Source organism: Apteryx rowi, unplaced genomic scaffold, assembly GCF_003343035.1.
Source record: "Apteryx rowi isolate R43461 unplaced genomic scaffold, aptRow1 scaffold_618, whole genome shotgun sequence".
NCBI lineage: Eukaryota > Metazoa > Chordata > Aves > Apterygiformes > Apterygidae > Apteryx > Apteryx rowi.
The window spans coordinates 46664-70779 of record NW_020450892.1 but is presented as its reverse complement, the minus strand read 5'-3'; the positions used below and the strand labels follow the sequence as shown (position 1 = coordinate 70779).

Genomic DNA, 24116 nt, shown 5'->3' with positions numbered 1-24116 from the left:
GTTGAACCGCCACCTCTGTCCAGGATTCATGGGCTGAGAACACTAAATCACCAGGAGAAAAGGATGAAATGGTTTGTGAGAGGATCTGCCTCTTTGGTTACCCAGTGGTTGATAGGGAATTGGACTGTACTGCATGAGAAGTGTGGCCAAACTCCTCAGCCAAGACCAATAGAATAAGTTTGCAGAAGTGGATCAGTTGCTGATGAATCAGCTGAAAACCCTGATGGCCAGCCAAGTGTAGCCTTCAGCTCTACTACCACAGCTGTAGTCATCACCATTGACCCCTTGTGTCATTAGCAGCACCAGCAGTTTCATTTCAAAGGTACCATATCCCACAGCCAAAAGAGATGCTCAGAAAACCTGGGACTGACTGGCTAGAGGACAAACGAGAAAGGATATATTCTGTATAATCCACTTGTGCATTACCCACACAACTATATGCAGCGTAAACAACCATGTCTGACAGGGAGAAAAGGAAGAAATCAACAATTGTCCTTTGAAGCTTAAAATTTGTGTTTTATAGAATTTCCCTGTTCAACAGCATTTGTCATGAACACACACACGTTGGTCAATTCTTTTCTGTGGAGGTACTTGGTATATCTACAATGGCTTTGAGGGTTGGTTGGCTGACTTGTTTTTCTGCTGTTTGGCTTTTGCTAATAAGCTAGCAAAATGAGTTGGTGAGTGGGTACTTACTAAAGAAAGAAGAGTCTGTGACTCCCATTCTAAGCTTTAAATAGACTTGCAAAATATAAGAAAACCTGTAACATACTGACAAGAAGAATAAATAATTCAATGATAAAAGATGGATGAAAACAGTGCAACCCATTACTAAGTTACAGATCCTATCCCACAGCAACACAGGCCTTATTATAACATATCTTCATTTATGCTCTATGCTGCAAGATGAAATACATGAAAGGCATTCTTTATTTCTCTTGCTTGCATGGACCTAGCCCCACTAATGATAGCACCCCCATTTTAGGGCCTTGAAGCAAGTCCTGACAAAATGTCTGCTGCTAACCTTGCAGATATTTTGCATGATACTATGGGCAACAGTCCTTCGGACACGTGTTCCATGCTGGTATACAGGTCGTTTTGGGGCGGTGATTATCTTTTGTCTGTCAAATACACATTGCAAACCCATCCTACATCTGCTAAGCGAACATCCAAACCTCTGCTCCTCATGCAAGAATGAATGTATTATACATTATGACACCTCTCAGCTTCCTCTTAAAGAAGTTAAATAGCAATACAGAATCTAAATCTTAACCTAAAGAAAGATGACATTGATATGTCTGAAATAACTTCTAAGTTTTTACATGATCTGAAGACTTGCACACATTCCATTAGGTAATTGCCAGTATGAATTTCTCTTAGAGGACTGAAGAAGAGTGAAAGGAAAAGTACAGCATCAGAGAACATCAAGTTGACAGGCATAGCTTTCCTCTAAATGAATTATATCTAACTGTAAAKGTGTAATTATATGTGGTTGATCCCTATGACTGTGCTGTCATGTGCAAGTCCCATTGGACTTCTGTTTCTCTATGCTAATAACAAAAATATAATGAGAAAAAAATGTTTCAGGAAATATATGCTGCCTATGCCCATTTTACTGCGATGGCAGATAGTTCCATAGATAGTATGACTATGTCCATAACAATGTATTAAATATTAATAAATATACAGTYATAACAACCTACTAATTCAACCTGTAAGAGGCTCTGCAATTCTGATTCAAATTCTTATAATAATTCAGATCCACTGAAAATTTCAAAAGCACATTCAACCACTGAGATTGATTATACCAAAAGTTAATGACTTGGAGAAGAAACTTTATTTTCCTGGTTAATTTTGTTTCTATTATTAAGTTCATTCCTACTGTACAGCTTGTATTTACAGCTCCTTTCTCTATGGTATGGGCTGCCAGTAGAGGAGATTTAGGGATCACTTACTTGCTCCAATATGCAGGAATATAACATGGACCACAGTTCAGCCCACATCACTTATGTGGTTTAATGTGCAATCATTTCAGCACTGAAACATGCTGCAAAATGATTTAGGATGTAAAGCAAAGAATATTTTATCCAGTTGAATCTTCAGGAATTACTTATATCAGCAGTGTGTATTTACCCGAGTTCCAATTCATTCTGGTTACCCTTGCTTGACCACCAGATATCAAGACCTAGCATGTATACATAATTTCAGAGATGACATCTTCACAAACACCATGCTGCAGGTAAAATAGCTCTTTTAGACTAGTACACTTCTAAAGGTAGCAATACATAGCTGTGCTGGTAATACCTGTCCTTTGAAGGACRCTATCCAAGGGACAATTCTCTCCAAGTTCCTTTGGAGTTCAGCAAAAAAATGATAGCCTTAAGTTTCAGTAACAAAAAAAGCTTTCTAAATATRGGAAAACTCAGTAATAGAGTGATTGGGAGGCTCTGGAATCTCCATCACTGCCAATTTTTAAAAGCATTTTAGATAAATTTCAATAAAGAATGATGTAAATTAATTTGTGTCTGCTTAGTGGTAGGTGAAATGAACCAGGTAACACCATAAGTTCTCTTCTAGCTCTATTTCCTATTAACTTTTGCCTGTTTTGTTCATACATGAATAGATTTATTTCAAGATAACACATGATAGTCTAATTGGACTGAGGAAGCTGTTTTGTTTTAAAGAAAGTAACCCAATTTTCAAATTCCAGCTTGATTTGTGGGATTTGTGTGACTAATAGAAACCTTTTTTTTTGAACAATCAAAGTAAATCTGATGTTTCAAGCACTAGAAAAGTAAATGTACAAAATTTCTTTTTATTAGAGTAAGATACTGACTTTCATATGTTTAGCATGTTGTCTTAAATTGCAGTAAGTAATTCTAATACATTCCTTCAGCATGATTTCATAATGATCAGCTCTTAATCTTCCACAGGTTGCATTTTAATCTTGACACACAAASGTACACAAAATGAAGATTATAATACATCCAATCGTACTATGCAACACACCACAGGGTGAACTTTTTGTTTTAGACTGTCTCTTTCCTTACTTTTATTGAAAAGAGGCAAAAAATTTAGGGGGAAAATATCTTAGATACAAGAATAACAAGAGAATGAAGAGTTATATTAATCTGATTTATCACTGCAAAAGAAATGAACCTAGCAGCCAACTCATGTGAAGCATTTTAGTTTCAAGTACTGAAGTGGACTCTTTACCACAGTGCCAGAGTAATAGTTTATGCAAAATTATAGCCAAAACATGTTTTCTCAGTCTTTTCTTTGGCATGTGTAGTCATGATCAGAGTAAATAAGTCTGTCAAGACTCTTCAAGAGGCAAAAGTGAACTGTGAATAGTCTTCTGCTGTGGATCTCAGGGACAGATAGCAACAGCATTCAGATTCCTCATAACTTACTGATGTGGTAGTTGCCTTGGAGCTACCCAGTTTATATATTTGCTTTGTCCTTTTAAGGGATGTAACAGCATTAATTCATTAGCACCATCATAAAGTCTAGCAATCCAAGTAGCTGATTGACATGGCATTTCATTTTATTGTTATTATTGTTTCAGAGACCTTTGAGTCAAAATTCCTGAAAAGCTTCTACCTGTATGATGGAAATGACTCTCGTATTCTGTCTCAGGCTTTGGATAAACAGATGTTAACAGCCTTACTAAAAAGTGGAATTGTTTTTGTTATAGCCTTTTAAAAGAAAATTTCATTTCAAAACTTTTGAAAAACTAATCAGAACTGTTATTTGAGAAAGCCCTTGCCAGTAACAAATGGCTAGTGCTGTTGTATAACAGATAAGTTCTGGTTCCTATTTCTATATTTCATCTTTGGCCTTGTAAAGCTTTCTTGCATGTTTAGACAATGGGGAAGCCTACACAGTTCCCACTATCTCCTATCAGTTTCCTTACCTGATGATAGACTTCAAGGAAGTTCCCATCTCTTTACAGTGTCTCTAGTGCTCCCTATCTCTGGTGTTCAAATATCTACCCTCCCTCCAACTGAATCCTCAGATACAATGCTGTGGAGGCATTTCCAGGCAGAAGRCTGAAGATATGCTCAGGATAAAAATAAATTTGGGGGCTGTTTAATTGCCTACCARATAACTACTGAGCAAATATTTCTGAATAGTCAGACATAGAGTTAGACASAGAGTTGCTGCTGAGTCACTCACGATGCTATTTACATATTCCCTTTCCTAATGCCTTGCTGAGGATCTTTAGTAAACACCATTTGTTAGATTTATATGTTCTGATTGCATTCAGAAGGAAAATGCAGAAAAAGGTCTATAATCTTCCTTGAGGGTAAAATGAGTTTAAATAATGCATAAGCAATGATCAGATACCCTTATTTAAGCAAAATACTCTGTAACCATTCCCACTATTTGCAACTACTTGCTCTGTAAAAAGTTCCTGCAGACTAGTTGTGGAGAGAAATATCTATAGTTAAATGATTTAATTTTATCCTTAGTTTTAAAGTGATGGTTAGGCAGGCCTGTGAGTAATCATTAATTTATTTAGTAGATTCTCACATGCTTAAATCTGTTGGTGACATGATCACAGGTTTACCCACTTTTCTCTATCAGAATATTACTATATAGTAAAATACAGACATACAGATGTAATCTAAACTGCAATAGGCAGAGCGGTTACACTGGTTGTTAATAAAATATGATATTCTTTGTGATTTTTCTCTACTGTGCACTCTCTCCATTTATACCAGTATGCATTGTATTTATACTTTGTCATATTTCATTTTGGCTTTGTGCTTATATCCACCTGTTCATAAATAAAGATTTCCCAGTATTTTATTTCCAAACCATTGAAATCAATCAAGCCAGGAAGCCTCGAATACAACATTTTATGTAACTTCACAGCAATCCACTTATGGCACTCATCATCAGAAACTGTTTTCAAATGCCACTTCTCATTTATTTGATTCAATGAGCAAAATAGAATCAAATTTAGTTGCTCTGAAGTAGAGAAAAGTTTTTTTTTTCTGTAAATCACTTGCATCTCTCCTAAAATTCTTGGAAGATATTCTTCCTCCATACATCTGTCTGAAATTTAAAATTTTCTATAGATCTAGAAATAACCCCTAGATACGTTGCTATAGTCTCTATCTTTTGATAGGGTTCCTAGAATTCTGCATCATTCTGCATCATTCCCTTTGCAAATAGCATGTCTGCAGACATGCTATTATGATATTCTGAAATATTTGGCAATAATTCTGTGTATATGAAAGAAGTAGAAAGGGAATAAGAACACTTGAACAGAAATCACTGTTTGTCTGTGGTTATAGCAAATAAATGACAGATTGGTTTCTACTTCAGATTATGCAAAAAGTTCAGATCCCAAAGTCATCTTACCACTCTGATGTCTCTCCACTCCTATGCTTGTATAACTCTACTGGCTTCATTTTTTAAAAGTTCAGATTTGCAGCAACATGAAATCAAACATCTGAAAGTGCTGAGACAGATGAGATCTAGTTTAACTTCAGGCATGTTGCAAGCTATAGAATAAATCCAGGGAATACCGTAAAGGGAAGCATTATTCTCTGTTAAAAGTATGAATACTATCAAACTTGAGCTTTTAGAAAAAGGGAGACTTAATTGACCAAACTGTTCACCATATTATTCCATTAGTTCTAAAGATCTATCCAGTAGAGGCTACTTGTGATTTAAGGCTGAATCCTTTAAGAAGTTCCTTCATTCAAAAGATTTCTGATCATTCTTTTAGATGTTATGTTCTGTAAGTAGAGATGGTCCAGTTGGAAGTCTTTCAAATTCTTTGGAGGGTTATTTCTTTATTTACATGTTTCTGCAATGAATTGTTCTGAAATATTATGTTATAAAAATTGTATATATTACACTTCATGTGAATGCAACTCTTGGTCACCTAACTATCTTCCAAGAGATGGCATACTGCTTTGTTTAAACAGCTTTTCTTTCATGGTCAACTGCGCATTCAGTTCAGCTGACTCCCTCCTCTTTTATGAGATATTACAACCACAGCCTTACATGAAACAACTGAAATAGTGAAATAGCATAGAAGCTGAGTATTTGATTGTATCAATTACCAGTATTGAAGGCTGTAAACTCCAAGGATTACTCAACAGAAAGGATATTGAGAAAGAGAGAGATGAGACAGGAGTTCAAGACAGTATCCATTTGAAGAAAGCAAAAAGAAAGGATAAGTCTTGTCTAAATGATTGAATCCCACCTTTAGACATCCTTGTAAATCATCCTGGGTGTCAGCTTGACTTGAGAATATGCTGTCTGAAGCTGTACCAGACTGGGCTATAGCTACAAGGAATGCTATAGTTTGATTTCTCTGTATCGGTATAAAGTATAGATGCTGACTGCAAGCTGACAAAGGCCAGGAAACCCCCTTCAGAGAGTGCCACTCCTAAAGCACAGTATTAGTTCACTTTCACATTGGTGAGCACCACAACGCAAAAAAGGAAGTATCTTGAGAGTCACTTTTACTTCTTCAGAGCTGTCTTGGAAGCTTTTGGTCTGATTATGAATCTGAACTATGGAACTTCACTGTCAGCTGAATTTCTAATTTAGACCAATTCAAATACTTTGCAAAAGAAACTTGATTATTATCTAATGACTGAATTGTAACTCCAAATTTACTAAAACCATCTTTCTTAAATTGATTGGCCTTTTCCTTAATATTACCTAATAAAAGATTCTTTTAAGATTCTAGAGTATAGTCTTCCAGGTAAAAAGTACAAACATTGAGAAAGTAACATAAGATATAGTCTTCACAGGAAAAAAACATCTGTTAAAGTTCTAGTTCAACAGGTTTTAATCAAAAGCTTTCCATTTCTTAGGATCCTTCAAGACAGGCTACAAAACACACTTCACTAGACAGCTATATGGAACTATGTCCTAATAGTATTTAAAGCAGATGAGCCCTTTCCTGTATCTTTCAACCTTGGCCAGTAGCATGCCCATTGTATGACCACAAYCACATATTGTGCTCCACAATTAGAGAATAAAAAGTTAGACGCATCTCCCAGCACATAAAAGCAAAGGACAAAAATGGTGAAAAGAAGAAGAAGAAACATGACGGAATAAGAAGTACTCAGGCTCTTCAATTCTTGTAATGTTCTAGTGCCTATAGCACAAACACTGTAAGAGCAGCCAAGGAGCCAGATGGTAATGTTGCTAACTCAGAATCTGTTCCCAGCAGCTTCCTCCAGGTGCAGGGAGACATTGGTCAGAGGCTAATGTAGTCTTCATTAACTTTGTTATTACCCATACCTAAAGCCATTGGTCTCTGAGTTGTGAATATCAGCCTTCCCTCAGGCGGCTCGTTGACCCAAGAATCAGGCCTTTGTGGCCACACTTTTAATTCTTCTGTTTGCGGTTCTCTGCTGAAACTACCTTAGAGCACCATTCTCCAAAGCCTTTTGGCTAACAAGTTGTGTGGTTTCCCTTGATCTTGGCACAGTCAAATTTGAATTTGGTTTTTCTTAGCTAATGTCAACTTGAAAAAGTCCCAGTTAGTCAGAAGTTAAAAGCCAGTTCTGTTTAATAGAGAATTTTTGTATTTGGGCCCTTCTCATATCACAGGAACACAGGTGTCGCACTGTCACGCTATGAAGGTTCAATAGCAACGACTGAGACAGTAATATAATAATAATAAAAAAGATGCTTATTTCCTCACACAAGTTCTTGGATTAGTAACATCCATTAAAATAATGCGATTACTAATTTAGAAAGGATAACACAAAACCATCAGTTACTAATTTAGAAAGGATAACCTGAAACCGTCGATTACTGCGTTATTAATTGGAAGGACTGCTTATCCCTACTTGAAAGCTTTCTTGTTCACTCTCCTAGTGAGAGGGCTCTCAACCTCGAGGAGTTACCTTAACCCAGTGTCCCAGGAAAAGGGGAGGGGGGGGATACTCACGGTCCAGCCGGAGAGGATGGTCAGGTCACGTTCCCGTCCCTGCTCAAGCTCTCCTAGCTCCCAAGTTTTTTTTATACGGCTGGGGCTCTGGGCAAACACTGCTTTTGCTGACTTTTAGCGAGTTTCACAATCACAGGACTGTTTGTTTGTCTGCTTGGGAGGACCCTGCTAGCGAGGCAAGACCACAACACCTCCGTATCGTTTCTTCCCTCCCCGGGGGTCCGTGCAGATTCCAGGTGGCAGACCTCTTCAGTCTTGTTAATGCTGCCATTCCGCAGCCTTGCGCACGTCAGTCCTTGCGCATATCGGTTGGTAGACGACTTTAGTCCTGTTAAGTCCTCTGTTCAACAGCTTTGCGCACGTCAGCTCTTGTGCCATCAGTTCTTCTGCATATCAATTGACAAACTTCAGTCCTGTTAACTCTTCACTCGCCCGTCAACAGGATAATTCAGGTTGGAAGGGACCTCAGGAGATTCCTGTCTTCTAAATAAGGAATGTCATTTTTGTTCTTTTTTTGAAACTGATCTAGCTTTATCTGCATGAAAAGAAGACATTATGAGTTTATGGAACCTTTGACCCCAAAACTTTAAAAATAACTGGTTCAAAAGCACTAACGAAATCCAATAGTTAAATTAAAAATAAACATAAATAAATTACTACCACATATTATTAATCTTCTTGGCTGCAAAACAGGAATAAGGACAGAATCATATATTTTAGTTGTGAAAGTTTCATCTAGGTAGAGAAAAATTATCTCAGAGCTTCTGAGGTTGAAAACCATTTGAGATATAGAAATAATTAAACAACTTCTAAGATTCATTGTCCCATATATATCAATTCTTTCACAAGTGGCAAATATAGAAAGTTACTAAAGTCTAAGTCTTGGCAAATCAAGACCGTAGTGTTTCAGAAGCCTAGTGATAAAATATAGTGCAATGCTTTGAAAATTTAGGAATAAAAGATGAAAAGTTGTTAAGGAGTTAATCTTATCTGTTTTATAAAATGTATTACATCCTGCTTTCAGGTGGGTGCATATGCTTAAATAAATTATACTTCATGTTGCTGAAAGTAATGAATGCTAATGACAGATAATGGTATCTTGTTTCCAATTAGCACTGCCGAGAAAACCTGAGATTTCTAGAACTCATGATCACTGTAGTTTCCAAGATCTGTCTGAGAACTTTAAAATTATATAAACAAGTTTATTTATACTAAGTTCCATTGCTGACTGTTTACTTCCATAGCTGGGCATAATATGAGCGAATTACATATATTTGTGTATAATAATTAAAAATAACTTTTATTATGTAAAGCCATATTCTATAGACCACATTTTATAAACATTATTCATTGTTCAGCTTAATAAAAAAATAGAGGACAGCTTTTACAAGTAAATGCATGTAACAGATTATATATARCATATTCAGCAGGGTTTACAATAGAGCAGATTAATGAATGAGCAGTCTGGCTCACAAAATGTGAGTGTAAATCGGATTCATTCTAAGAAATACATTTGCTTCACTTAGGTACTGTTCAAAACATTATCAAAATATGAGCTAGTAAGGAATTTCAAATACCATTTCAGCTCAAATCTCTCAAAAATGTATATTATTCAGGGAAATAAATTTGGAGAACTTAGATAACAATCATGTATTGTGCTATGAATTAGGCATTTTCAGCAATGTGTTAAGTATTGTGCTCACAAACATCATATATACAGTATACAACAAATTACTTTTTTACAGTAACAGTACAGCTTGTTTCTTATTTTAATGGTTTGTATACTAACCTTGTTTATAGTTTATAATGCAGTTAAGTTCTGAATGTTCACTGTGTAGGATTTTTATCTTACACCCTTATTGTTTATGTTTGTTTGTGTATTTTTCTCCAATAAAAAAATACAACAACCATGATGTAGCAAGGAATTTTTAACTGACTTTGCAAATTTTATCTTTTGCTGGACATTATTTTGATGGTAACAGCTCCAGGTCCTGTCCAGTGACCACTGAAAGCAGGACAACTACGGATAACTTTTTGGGTCCCAAATGCACTCAATTTAAAGCTGACCTTTGGACGCAGTCACCTTGTTTTGTAAAATGTGCCAGGAAGAAATATTAGCATCTTAGCCATTGACAGAAGATGAGAGTTCTGGGTTATTTTTCTCCTGTAACTCCACTCACTAGTCCAACACCCTTCTATACCCAGAAAGGCAGGCGATATGCCAAAATGCTGTAGTTGTATTACATGAGAGTGTTCATACTGCTGTCTGCCAGATCTTGGTAGTATGTTGGCTGTTTTGCACGTTTTGAACATTGGGTTAGGTCTAAACTACAAGCTCTCTAGATATGACTAGATAGATAATTTAACCCTGACACTGCCAGTGCTCTATTTCACCTTATGTAATTCCATAATTTTATTTAGCTGACTACTAGAATCATTGCAAAATACTACCAAATGTTTAATATGTTCAACAGAACAAAAGATGTATTCTTCCTGTTTGTTTCTAAAATGCCTTGCACCACTTCAATGGGAGGGTGCATATATTTGGGTAACTATTTTTCAAGCAAAGAAGAATGCTCACATTATACTGGAGGGTAATTCTCTACTGTAATTATGTCATATAGAGCTCAGATGAGCTCACTTGGAAAAATCTTTAAAAGAAATAACTTCATTTGCATTCAAGTCACTCTTATGTCCACTTTCTGCTACTGTTTTAGCAAATGAATTTTATCTGTCTGATATGTATTTCAGCATACTATGGGCACACATGAATGACTGCTGGCTAAATTAGTAAATTAATACACAACAATTATAGTTGCATTTTTCTGTTCAAAAATCCACAAATATTTGTAGTTGTAACTGACTGTAAGAGCTGTGCCTAGCCAGTCAGGGAAGGATGTGTCCCAAATCAAAACAGCTTGACTGTCAGATATCAAATATGTGCAATCAGTGCTCTCATGTGCAGCTACAGCACATGAATTATTCTCAGAAATTATTCTGGGAATAGCTATGAATAACTATTAAGTGTTATGAGTTTGTGAACAAAGTTAAAATTTGTTTAAGAAAATAATTGATACATATTGCTTGTTATTATATTTGTGATTTTTTTTTTTTTTTTACTTATGCTCCACTGTCCACTATGCTTCTGTTTCAAGTGTAAGCCCTTATTTTTTAAACAGTAATCCAATATGGAAAACTGCCAAAGCAATAATGTTATAAATAGTGCAATAGAGCTGATTATGTGCTTCTGTTCTTTTCGCAAGGGTCCATCTCATACGGTCTCCAAGGAAAAAGAAATAAAAGTGACCACAACAAAAAATTAATGAGGAAAGTGTTATATTTTTGTTTGGTTCACTGCAGACAGAGGAAATACAATATAATAAAATCTATGGAGTTTATAAGTTTTTCTGGGTAGGGATCGATTATTGTTATGTCTGCCTGGTACCTGAGACAGCACTAGTCTGATCTTGAATTTGGTGCCAAGTACCAAATACAGAATGCAAACCATAAATAATAACAGCAGTCAAGCAAAAGTGTGATTAATTTCATTGCCATTTCAATATGCTTCAGAGGTCAAAGTTTTCTGGGTGTCCATTGTGGGTAATAGCCGGGGACTGCTGATTATCAGGGTGTAACTATGATCTGAAATGTTTTGATCACATGTTAGTATGAACATATATTATCTTTGTTAATTAACAAAAAGCAGTCAAGAAGCATTTCTGAGACTCTGATTTTCCGCTTTCTTGAACCTTGCATATTTTACRTATGCATTTTATTAGCATTGAATATGAACTTTGCATAAGGAAGAAGGCTGTGGAGAATCAGGTCTTCTCTCTTCAAGCAGTGGAAACAGACTTTCTTTTTAAGGAGTAAAGCTGAAGAGCTGTCAGTGTCCTCAGTAAAGACAAGCAGTTTACAGGTTCCATACAATATGATACAATACAGTCAGCTTTGGGGAAAACAAATCATGCTGAATTTGATACAGCATAAATGTTTGGAATTACAGGTAAATGAGATTTGCACCTCTTTTGGTAATTTAACAACAGTGAATAAAAAGTGGATAGTCATGTGTTAGACCTTATTTTTGAAAACAGAATTTCTGTCCTCAACCTTTGTCACATCTCCTAGGTTTACATACTTAGAAACAATTCTGTTTTCTGCTTGGTAGATAAGAGATGTGATGTGCTTTACAATAGCTGTTACTGTCACTGATGCGTTTTTCTTCATGATTTTTTTCAACTATCATTATACCTGAAATTAGCTAGATTATGCTATATGTAAAAGTATTAAAGTACATTTCATTTTTTGTGTTCTATTTTTGTTTTGAGTTGGTTACTTGTGATAGTAGTAACATGGCTATCTGGATCTGTTACAGTGTGCCTGAGTATTATGACTATGGTCACGGAACAAGTGAAGAAGYTTATGACAGCTACGGTAAGGCCTATTCTATCTTTAGGAAAAGTGCGAAATCAAAAAAAAAATCTATCACTGAAAACTCAGAAATTACTTCCACCGCCTTTTTTTCCCCCTTTCTCTGCTTTTACAAAGGCCCAAACTAAATGGATTTGTGTAGTTCTAGGGTGAGATTTGACTTTCTGAAGTAGGACCAGAAAATTGGGCAGGTCAATTTTGATCAAAATTTCAAAGCCAGTTAATCACAGTCACAGATCATCTTTAAGAGCAACACTGAAGTTTCTGATTAGTGCCTGAATACATTTCACAGTGTCAAATTTCAGTCTGCTTGATGTGACAATACTATGCATCTCCTGCTGTCATATGCATCACTTCAACCAGCAAGTTTTATAAGATTTTGAAATGCTAGTACAAATGATTCAGAGTTGTACATCTCAATTACTTTCCTGGAAATCATTGTGAAATTTTAAATATCTACTAGAGAGTATCTTCTCCTAAATTCCCCACTTTTACAATGCCAGGGACCTCTGAAACTAGCAGGGGCAAATGCAGGCTTAATCAAAGCAGAAGGAGAGGGTGCTTTACCACCCTGTGAACTCCCGCTGCCCCAAGTGATGAAGGAGTACTCTCATGCCACATCACGCAGTGCAAACGGAGGSAATGCTGTGCTTCTTACACCTCTCCCCATTGGGTCTGTATCTGAACAGGAATAGTTCTCCTTCACAGGAACAGAAGCTATGAGAGGAAAAGATGCTATTGCTCCAATGTGTACAACCCATTTTCCAAGTCCATTTTTTGATACTAATGATACCAGTGTGTTTGGATGACTAATTAGAATCTATTCCATCCTTACCCATCAACATTTTTCAATACATTCAGATGGCACAACAAACCTGACTCTTAGACATCTTCACTGAACTAACAGGGAAATGCTGACCATTCTCAGCTTAAAGACTGGCCCTAGTATGTTCAACGTAAATATCGTGCTTGATTTACTATTACTGCTAAAGTATTGTAAGTTCACATGGTGATTTCCAAAGCATTGTGAAAAATGAGGGCTGTTGGAAATGACACTAGTAGTAAAAGTTGCATTAAGGGGTTATATAAGGATTGTTGCTTGCAAAAATAATTTTATTCATTCAGCTGTGAAGCAAATTTCAGTGTAATGCAAAGTTGCAGTTTCCTTTGTATTTGTACAGAAATCATGAGACATTAATGGGACATTGTCAAAATGATTGCATTGTGTAATCAGAAATAACTTAATTTTTTGTATATAATCAGTATTCACAATATATTTGGATAATACAAGGTGCAGTCAAGCACATTTTCAGTGCTAAACAAGTAATAATAACATATTCATACTTATGTGTGTGCATCAGTTACCCTTTGTTTTGTTTCCTCTTCATATTATTTTTTTAATATCTGCAATGAAAGACCTTTCCTCCTGTCTGCAGATACCCTCCCATCCCCCCAAAATGCATTGCTAAGGCTTTGGGTGATCCAGAAGCGCGGTGTGAGCCCAGCAGTGAGAATTAGCCAGTGTTTAATTCTTAACTAGACTCCCCCACACTGATTCCCTATGTGTTTGGGCAAGCCATTTAAGGTGATGTCACTCTTCCTCCCATCTCTCATTTGTAAAACTAGAATAATATTACTTGCTTTCCCAGCAGGGGTTTTGGAAAGACTAATTAGCTATGGCTTACAAAGTGTTCAAAGAGTGGGATCATGACTAAATTTATGCTCTGCGTGAGGCTACATTTTTTTTCCATTAAGCAGCTGAAACAAACTGAAAATGCCTGGGTTCACTTTGCGAGACTTGTCTCAAAATAACTGGTTGAGAACTGTGGGATTGCATTTCAGCTTAAACTGCTTTCTGAGCCAACACTGGAATATAAAGTTCTGGAATAGGTTTTACTAGTAACCTGCAATAAACTTAAAAATGGAGTACTATTCCGATATTACAATTTGTCTGCTTTCTGAAATCTGAGTGTCTATGTTCCTGTTGGTTCACCCACTTCAGCAAATTAGTAAATTTGCTAGTTCTGCAGTCTGGAAACCTGTGTGTGAACTTCTTTATCCCAAAGTCACCAGAGTTTATCTGAGGAGGTAATTGAATATATGGAGTTATAGAATATGTGCTTTTCTTGTTTTGTGACTGAATTCTTAGTACATGTACTGACGTTCTTCTCTCCTTAACTGATTGTTTCAGTGCCTCGCACCCCAACCATAAGCTGTCTTGCGCCACCCCTTCTCATCCTCATATGGTTAGCGTTCACCCTCACTGCCCTTTACGTCTCAGTTCTCTGCTTCTGTTTCAGGATGTTTCGCTATTCATCATCACACTGTATAAAATCAGTCATACCTCACCATCCCACAGAAATCAATACTACCTTTTTGGTTCACCCCAATTCACTTTCACATCTTGTTTTACCTTCCACAGCAAGACAATATCCCTCCTTTATAATCCCTTTTAGCACAGCTCTGTAATTCAGAATTCCCCCAAACTCTGAATAAGACCACACACTCCTATTGTGCATGAACTTACAACCCGTGCCTCTTCCTTCATGCCTTTTAGGAGTTTCACATAAGAACCTGTCCTTGTTTCTTTATTCTGTCATATAACAGTATCTGAATTATCAAAAATTGACTAAATTGGGCATTTCTTTTTCTCCTATGCATTGTGATAAACTCTTCCAACTTATCTTTAGGGAGGCTGGTTCTCAGTCCTGAAAAGGTTTTCTGTTATTCTTTCTCATGATGTAGTCTCCCCCAAATAACAATACTACTTAGTACTTTAAATTTGCATTAAAATACAATATAGAGCTCTCTGTATTTTGTTATTATTATGAATACTGTACAATGTTATTATTATGAATACTGTACAACACCATGGTACTCCTATACAATGCCATAGTTCTCCTATTGCTTACTGCAATGACTTTTCTTTATATCCGGGCTCCTGAGAAGTATCAGATCTTTTTTTGTTGTTGTTGGGGGGGTGGGGTTTGTCTCATGGTTTCTTCTATGCTCCTCTCCTTTTGGAAGAGACTGTGGTGAAGTCTGATCGCAGGTATTTTTTTCTCAGAAGTTATTTATTCAGCACTTATGGAACATTCATGCTAGGGCTGCAAAAAACACAGTGGTGTTTCAGGGCAGAACCCACCTAAGATTCTTGTCATTCTCGAGAGGTGCATCACTCTTTCTTTATATTAGATGGAAGTCCTAAGCMAGAAAGGGCCTCTATGACTTGTCTGAGGCTAGGCGAGATAAATTCTTACATACTATTTTCACCTGTAGAAGCTACAACCTGAGTTAACTGTCTTGACTCCTTGTACAATTTCTGATATGAAGTTGTGTTCCTGAGATTTAGATCCCCCCCACAAATCCAACCAAGGAACCTCCCAAGCCAATAGCAAAGGCAGCTGAGAGGGATATATTAAAATCCCACTATTTTTTGTGACTTAGGCACGTTCCATAAATGCCAATTCATAGCCCAGAATCCTATTATGTAGTTAGACACTTAAACTCTTTATTTCAATTTGATGTGCTTGACACCCCATCTCTCAGAAGGATCAAAATGGAGACACTTCAAAGCATTCCCTGCAGCAGGCTCTGGGCACCTGGGAATAGTCTCTTAAGGAATTATGAGATTCCTGCAAATTTTAGATAGGTTCAGGATTATGCAGCTACTGCTAGAGAATTTTGAAGATCACTGTTTTGGACAGAGGAACATAAATTCGAGACATACGCCAGAAAATCTTCTTGTGGCTCTGGTCCTTATGGGCTTTCTGGTGCAAATGACAAAGAAATGTTTTGAAAAGGTAGTTTAAAACTAAAAGGCTAGTCATTTGAAGTATTGGACAATTTTCAAAAACATAAAGCATGCTCACCTCTGATCGCCCTCAGTAAGCATTTATGATGCTTATCTCACTGAAGGGTTCAATATTTGCAGATATGAATTTAAATTCAGGAGTCTAAACTAAGGTGACTATAACTTTAACTTGATAGTGATGCTTATGTTTTATAACAGAAGGCATGAAACTGGATTAGTATATAAACAGAAAGTTTGTATCCATTGGTCTCATTATACTTTCATAATTTTTCATTTTCCCTTCTGGCAGTGTTGTCATTTAAGGAGGTATTTGGTGAAAACAAGAATTTAATGATTCCCCTTGTTATAAATAGATTAGTATAAAATGTATAGCTAAAAATTGGTTGCTGGGTACATTTCCTGCCCATTTGTAATGCCAAGCCCAAGTTAGAAAAGCACCATGAATGCACTGGACAGGAACACGCTACAGGGAAAGCCCTTGCAAACTGTTTGCTTTCTCATTTCTTTCTCCTTTCCCTTTTTTAAAAGAAACTAGCATTCTAGATACAAGTGCTATGCTTCTTATTAGGCTGCTCTAGAAAGATAAGAGATAGTATGATCTGTTAGCAAGGCACATCCTATACCTTATAAGCTACATTAATTATATCTGTCTCGCATCATGATTGTTTCATCTGAATCCTGTTTCTCCTCTGAACCGATCAGAAGACTCAAGGTTTTATTTGCTAGACACAGTTTCTGTCTTAGCTCTTTCAAGGGCTGGGGACTCCAGCAGATGAGCTCTGCCAATTTCTGCTGCAGGAGGTTGAGGAGGCTTCTGCCTCTACGTCCAAAGGTTAACACTGCCATAGTGAGGATGGAGGAAAGTTAGAGCATGCCCGTTGTTTGATGCCATGGTTCGCASTCTGATGCACATACTGCCTGGTGTGTTAGCTGAAAATGACGGCAATTTATGTTTTTGTGCCAGGTCATGAACTGCAGGATCTGAGATGCCAGCATACATGCACTCCTGTTGCTACTACCAAAAGAGCAGGAACCTTAGGTGGAGGGTGAAAGGAAAGGGCTGACGTCTATAACCTCCTAAACCACTACTATTAAGGGAGAACAACACCATCTGTCAGAGGCCTAACAAGAGTTAGGAAGGTTAATCAGTACCTTGTCTCCTATACAAAGTGGGAAGAGAGAAGTGARCTACATTCACATTCCTGCTGCCGTACAGCAAAAGACTGTTCAATACACGTGCTGCCACTACAGCTGGAGCTGGGAGACATTATTTCAGTGTTATATTATCTTCAGCAAAAATTAAACTTTGGAAATTATGAATCTGGCAAAACAGTCTTGATGAAAATACTCAGAGGTTTTTTGGTTTTTTTCCCAAATGTTACTTATCTTAAGAATGCAATTGTACAAACTCAAAAATCCATCAGTCCTAGGTGCCTTTTTTCACAATAGCCAATAACAGGGAAAAGTAAAAGAGAAGGACAAATACAAAGTGATACTTCTGCCTGTACATGCTCTCAACTTCCCTGCTTCTGCCAATTCACTGCTAAGAGACTCCCTGAGCCAAAGCTTAACCACATCCTGTTTTTAATAGTCACTGATCCATTCTGTTCTACTTGTTTATCTAATCACTTTTAAAATATTTTGGAATCCATAGTAATGCATGGAGATATGTCATACAATGTTTCTACATGCCTGAAAATGTACGTCCTCTTGTTTGTTTAAAAAATGGGTTCCTGATCATGCTTCCAACCATTTGTTCTGTAATAAAGAAAATGGTTCCCTAGTCTCTTTCACCATGCCATTCATTAATTTACGGAGTACTATCTTGTCCCTCCTCAGTCAAAATTTCATTCTGACCATTCATTCAGATGCCTGTAAAAGAAAAATTGCAGCAAAAAAATAACCCTTGTTGATCTTTCACTTAGATTATTTTAATTTAAATTAGACATACCCCAAAAATAAAAAAGTCAAACACGAAGGTTAATTGAGCATTATTGTTTTGATTGGAAGAAAACATTCCATTGACCAAAATGAAATATTGGGAGATATTTTCATGCATTTAATCAAGAAACTGGAGAAACTGTGCTCACTTCATCAAAACTGATTTTAAATCTGGCAAAATTTTCAAGCTGAATAAATACGTTCTTTGCCCAGCTCTAGTCACCCATTTAGGGAAAAAAGTATTATATATCTTCAGATTCATGTAATGAGAAGTGATAAAGACATTCTGGACTGAGAAAAAAAATAATGGGGAAAACCCGTGCTAGGTTGCTTTTAAATTTACTATCAATTATTCAGGATTTTTTTTTTCTTTTTTCAAATATATACACTTTCTCTAATTACAACACTATAATGCATATTCTACTCCAATTCAGCATTAAGTACTCACTTGTAAACAACTGGTGCTTGGTTTCAGGATAATTCCATTTTTAATTAAAATTGGAGAGTGTAACTGTTTGATATAATTCTTTGTAATGTAAGACACCATCTAAGTTTTAAAACGCTGCCACAGTGGATTGACTGACTATTTCACAAATAATTCCCTGCCAATCATTTGCAGTTGTGATGACAATTACTTTAGTAAGTAATTCTCTTCACAGACAGCACTATATAAACAAATTCTTTATATGGCTAACACCTAAAAATGTACAGAAATATTCCACTACTTTGTGATAGTCTTGTTTATTTGTTAATTTTGTGTTTTACTGAAGAGCTAATTATCTAGTCATTCTTTATTTATAATAACAATTACAGTTTTTACTGTATAAGTAAAAGTAAAAATAAATGTACAGCTATGAAATTTGGAGAGAAAAGAGTGTGTGGAGGGTTCAAACTACAGCAGGAATTCTGATAGACAAAGAGATTGATTGAAGAGATGTCACTTCAGCTTCATTATGAGACATGAGGATGCTTGTTTCATAGAGAAACTCAAGTGACTACCATCCTAGTGTGAAATAAACCCTGTGTTGATTAATCTGTGGCAGTGACGAAGCCACGCTACAACATATATAGAGAAATATTTGTGAATTTTGAAAAAGTTCTTTTTAGCATTTGCTTTGTCAGTGAAGATAAGTTCGTTCCACTGTCAGGTCCAAGTTCCTTGTTTCTTTCTAATAGTAACATTGATATTATAAGTCACTGGTCTTAATATTCATTAAGCTCATGGTGCTAAGAGTTTGTTACTCAATTTTTTTCTAACCTAGTAGCATTTAAGTCTTCAAACATAGGAAGTTAAGTGTTCAAATAGGATAGTGACTGATATACAGACCTAAGAGACATGGGTTTTATTCTCCTCATTGCAGTGTTTGACTTCACATAGCTTGTGATTACAGTTAAGATGCTAATGCTAATTGTTTAAGTATTAGCTTGCATGATTAATGCAAACTGATTGTTTGTGTTTATAAACTGAGCGTATCTGATAGGAAATATCACTGGCAACATACCAGAGGAAAGTTTCTTTGATTTTGAGATCTTGGTGCATCTTAGCATTGAGTAGGTGTCTCAAAGATAGGCCATGGAACAAGACCTCTTGCTTTCTCCTTTTCTGGACCTTTAATTGTGCAGTTCTCTCTAAAGACTGGCCTAGTTTTGACAGGAAAGGATACTCCATCCCATTTGCACCTGCTTCAGGCATAAAGACAACACTGAGCTCCAGTTTAGGTGAAAGTTCATATACTCCTTTTTGTTAAGTCCTTGATACTGGCCAGTGGTTGAAATGCAAAGCTGCAACAGGACTCAGGTTGTTCTGGTATGGCAGATTTTTTCAGCTGTGCCAAGACAGAGCAACAGGCAGGCATTTCAGTGCATTCTTGGTGTTGCTACACTAGCATAGGACTAGGAGTGTGCTTTTGAAGCAGATTTCCCAATTGCTGTCACTTATTGTACTTTCGTTCACATCACAGATTGGGCTCAGGGTACATGATCTGATTTCTTTAAATTGAAACTAAAGCAGAAGATGCACTCTGGCTGCTCATGAGTATTCAGTCTAGAGAATTAAACTAGGGCCAGTCTGAAATAGAAAAAAACCTCCAGAAAACTAGCATGAACATCAGGTCCTTGGCATCAGCTGCTTCACTCTGCAGATTATTCTTTTTTGTATTCCACTATCTGCTAACGTAGACGAAGTGTCTGAGTCCTGATCCCTCCCCAGTGGCCCAGACTGGTGACCTTGCCAGAAGTGTTCTTTTCTGTTCCAGAAAGTGCCAGTGTGTGCCGTGGGCCTGCAGGCCCACATTTGTTTTTTGGGAAGAGAGGCATCTGATGAACAACTGGATCTCTCTTTGAGCAGGCACCAGGTGTGCACCCAGCCCTGGGACCTCAGAAGTGTTCCTGAGTCCTCCTGTACAGATTTAATCTCCGTGTTTCTGCATTGCTCTCACCAGAAACAGGATTCATTGAAGACTTCTATTGAATATGAACAGAAATACACCAAATAAATTGCCTTCCTTTAGTCTTTTCTTATCATTCTTATCTCGTAGATGCTTACTAGGGTATCATAGATACTGTGTACTTCAGTTGCTACTCTGTGGGACAGAATGAACTACCACAAATATTATCTTGATTTCCTGAAAAATTTTCTCAAGTTTTTTACTGCAGGAATCACCTTAGCTGCCTCCCAAATAGTATTCATTTTCTCAGAAGAGATTTAGGATTTGTTATAAAAGTATGATCTTGAAAGACTGTAAGAAAAGTGAGTGCACTTCAAATTCAGCTATGATGGCAACTGTGGGGATAATATTAAACTTACTGCTGTTTTGTCAAATCACTGTTTTAATTAGATTATAACTCTATAAAATTCCATATTTAAATCTGTCAAAATCTTCAATTGACTGTATATGCTAAAGCATTTGTACTTTAGTAAATTATGCTAGTACACTGCAGAAAAATCCACACGTAGCACAAGAAAAGAGAGTGCCTTTAATTTATAGAGACTTGGTGTGCTTCCTCTATTACTCCTGAACTATAAATCATTTTATATGACAGAATAAGAATAAATAAATTATGCAAAACTTTCTTATCATATGTAGTATTTCATGCAATCATTTTACTGCCTTTCATTGTGGGAACTGTAGATTTGGAGAATCCAAAACCTTGTAATACTGAGGTTCATATAGAAATAAACATCTACATAATTCCAGACATGACATATTATATCACTGTACATTTCATAATGTATCACCTTAAAGTAATAGAAAATTAATTTCTCCTGAAAATAAGAAGAAAATAAAACTCTGTCCACACTCTCATTTTCACACTTATCTCACAATAACACTACTAATAGTCTGTCTCACCCCTGTGTTATGACAGAGGGTGAGGATAAAAAACAATGAACGTATAATTATTGCAGTTAAASTGTGTTAATTAGAAGCTAAAATCAAATCTTATACCCACACATTTTAGTTTAATTTAACAGAAGAATACCCTACAATGTGTAAGTTTAGAGCTTCTTTGTGAAACATTTAATTCTATGACTTAAAATGCCATACTTGTTTAGCAGCATTCATTATAGTTAAGTTACCAATGGTAGCCCAAATAATAATGTTCTGTCATTATTTAAGGTAAAAATACAGATTAAATGCCATTACCATTACCATAATTTAATTCTTTCTCAGCATATTCAATAAAATAAGATTCTTTGACCATAATGGTCTAAAGATATTAACAGCAAATTATTTATCTGTTGAATTACATCCCTTAGCTACTTGCAAGTTCTCCACAAGTAAATTTTCATTTTTACATATATACATTTTATTTCAAACAATTTCAAGATCATTGACAATGATTGTGAATCATTTTACTCTCTTTCTTCCTTACTTTTCACGTCTTACTTCTATCAAGTTTTCCAAAGTATGCTTAAATTCGTTTTTATCCAGCATTATTCTCATCTCACACCCACATTGTTAGAAACGATAAGTGTCTTTTGCCACGTCTTGCATATTTTTTGGCAAAAATCCAAATAATATCTTAAGCATGTGCCTAACTTTAGTCAATCAAATAGTGTCAATGAAGTCATGTAGCTAGAGGTAAATGCTTGTTTTATAGTATCAAAGCTCTTAGGGCCATAACCAGATAAAAAATAATCAAACTACAGTTTACAAAGATTCGGGATGCTCACTCAGTTCAAAACTGTGATCCAAAAATTCGCTGCTCATTAGCTGCCTAACACTGAGGCTCCCAAACTCACATGGGGACTCCCTATTTGACTCAAAAGTTGCCTAAGTCCCTGCTGTTTTGTCCCAGTTTGAGCTCACTGACCTTCTGGGAAAGATCAGTTCGGCTTCACCTACAGATGTTTAAATTTCTTGGGAATCTGATGAGCATGCTGTAGCACCACACAGCTGTGGTGCCTTTTTTTTAAGACACATCTGAAGGAAGCAGAAAGGAAGATGCTGTGCACCTTTGATGCAATATCCTCATGTTAGAGCTTTCTGTTCTCTTCTCGGACTGACAACAGCACAAGCTCCTGATGTCTCCTGGTGAGGGAGGGAATGCCCCAATCATCCTGCTTGCTGAAGTTGTGCAAGCTGGCAAATAGAAAAGCAACATTTGTGGGGCAAGGTAGAAAAAGTGAAGAGAGTGTGAATCAAAGCTAATGGTTGGGGTATTCACTGAGGTGGGAGAAAATCCCGACTGCTGTTGGTGCTGAGCTTATTTATATAATTTATATTAAAGGCCTCTGCGAAAAAGCAAAACAAATGCAGAGAAAAATAAATTTTTACTAAATAAGAAGTAGAGAAAAACTTACAGCAAATGTCCCAGCCGCAGCAACAGCCACATCACCTCTCTTGAATATTCACTCCACAACTGCTGTTTCATTCTGCTCAGTAGCAAAACCTGAGAAGTGCATTCAATTGCTTACTCAAAGGTAGCTAAGGGTTTTTTTTTCAGGATTTGGGAGAAGTGGGTTTGAATCCCTTTAGCATGAGGAAGGGAATGAATCCAAGTGTCCCTCTTCCTTGGGCTGCTAAGCCCTTAGCTCTTCTGCTAAGCAGAAGATGAGAACTGGCACCCCTTCATCTCTTATGGCTGCATTTTAAACTAAAAGAGTAAGTTCTGACCGGCTTTCTAAAAGAGCTGTTGAAAGCTTTTATCCCCAGAGGAGAACTTTAGATTCCATTGCTGCTTTAATTAGTATTCCTCAGGTCTTCAAAAGGGTCATGGTTTTTGCTAGTTGCTTCTCCTTGCTTAGCTTTTCTCATTGGCTATTTCTAGTCAGGTCCCTGTTCAATATGCAATTTTTTGAAACATGCTTATGAAACAGCTAGCTCTCCCTGTGCATTTTTGCATTTTGATTTATGGTCTGAGAGCCATGCACCTAAACTCAGACACAGTGGCACTTAATCTGCAGATGTAAGTGCTTTTGGTTTAGAAGTGTTAAGTGCTATCTCCAAATTCCTGTTGCAAGTTCCTCTTTGCCCCTCAGCATTCATTTACTCTTGTTTTTCTGGAGGCTCTTATGTCGTTATTCAAACTATTTCTTTCTTCAAATCAGTCTAGTCTCTTCAGCTTTTTTTAAAAAATGAATGTGTCCCATGCAATTTCTCAGGCTGCTTACTTGTGTATTCTGGTGCTACTCCTGTGCTGTCTTAAGCAGATGTTCACTGCAGAAGTGGCTGAATCCTTGTAAGAAATTATCTTCCCCAGGTACTCATTGCTCCTCCTCTGGCTGACATTACTTTCTCCAAAGGGTGAGCTGGCAGTGGGGTGCATGAGCACTCCTCATCTGCTTCAGTACTAAGTCAGCTGGATGATTTCTATGATTTTCTACCACCAATTTAAGCCAGGGAAGCTCACAATACTACAGTAGATTAGGAGTACTCATGCAGTTGATTTTGTTAGCCCTCTTGAGGGGAAGGTATCGTCAAGCACAGGTACAGTAGCTTTTTGAAACAGTTCCAGCTAAGCCCACAGAAAGGCTATTATACCACAAGGTTTTCT

At 36.7% G+C, this 24116-nt stretch overlaps 1 protein-coding gene across 1 annotated transcript in view; it reads left to right on the top strand.

Moving 5' to 3' along the window:
- The window catches only part of KHDRBS2 (KH RNA binding domain containing, signal transduction associated 2), a 315310-nt gene that overhangs the window by 278273 nt on the left and 12921 nt on the right, over positions 1-24116 (top strand). Inside the window, exon 7 of the mRNA XM_026083836.1 lies at positions 12309-12367. Within this exon, the coding sequence (XP_025939621.1) occupies positions 12309-12367 (59 nt within the window). The remainder of the gene's footprint in view (positions 1-12308; positions 12368-24116) is intronic.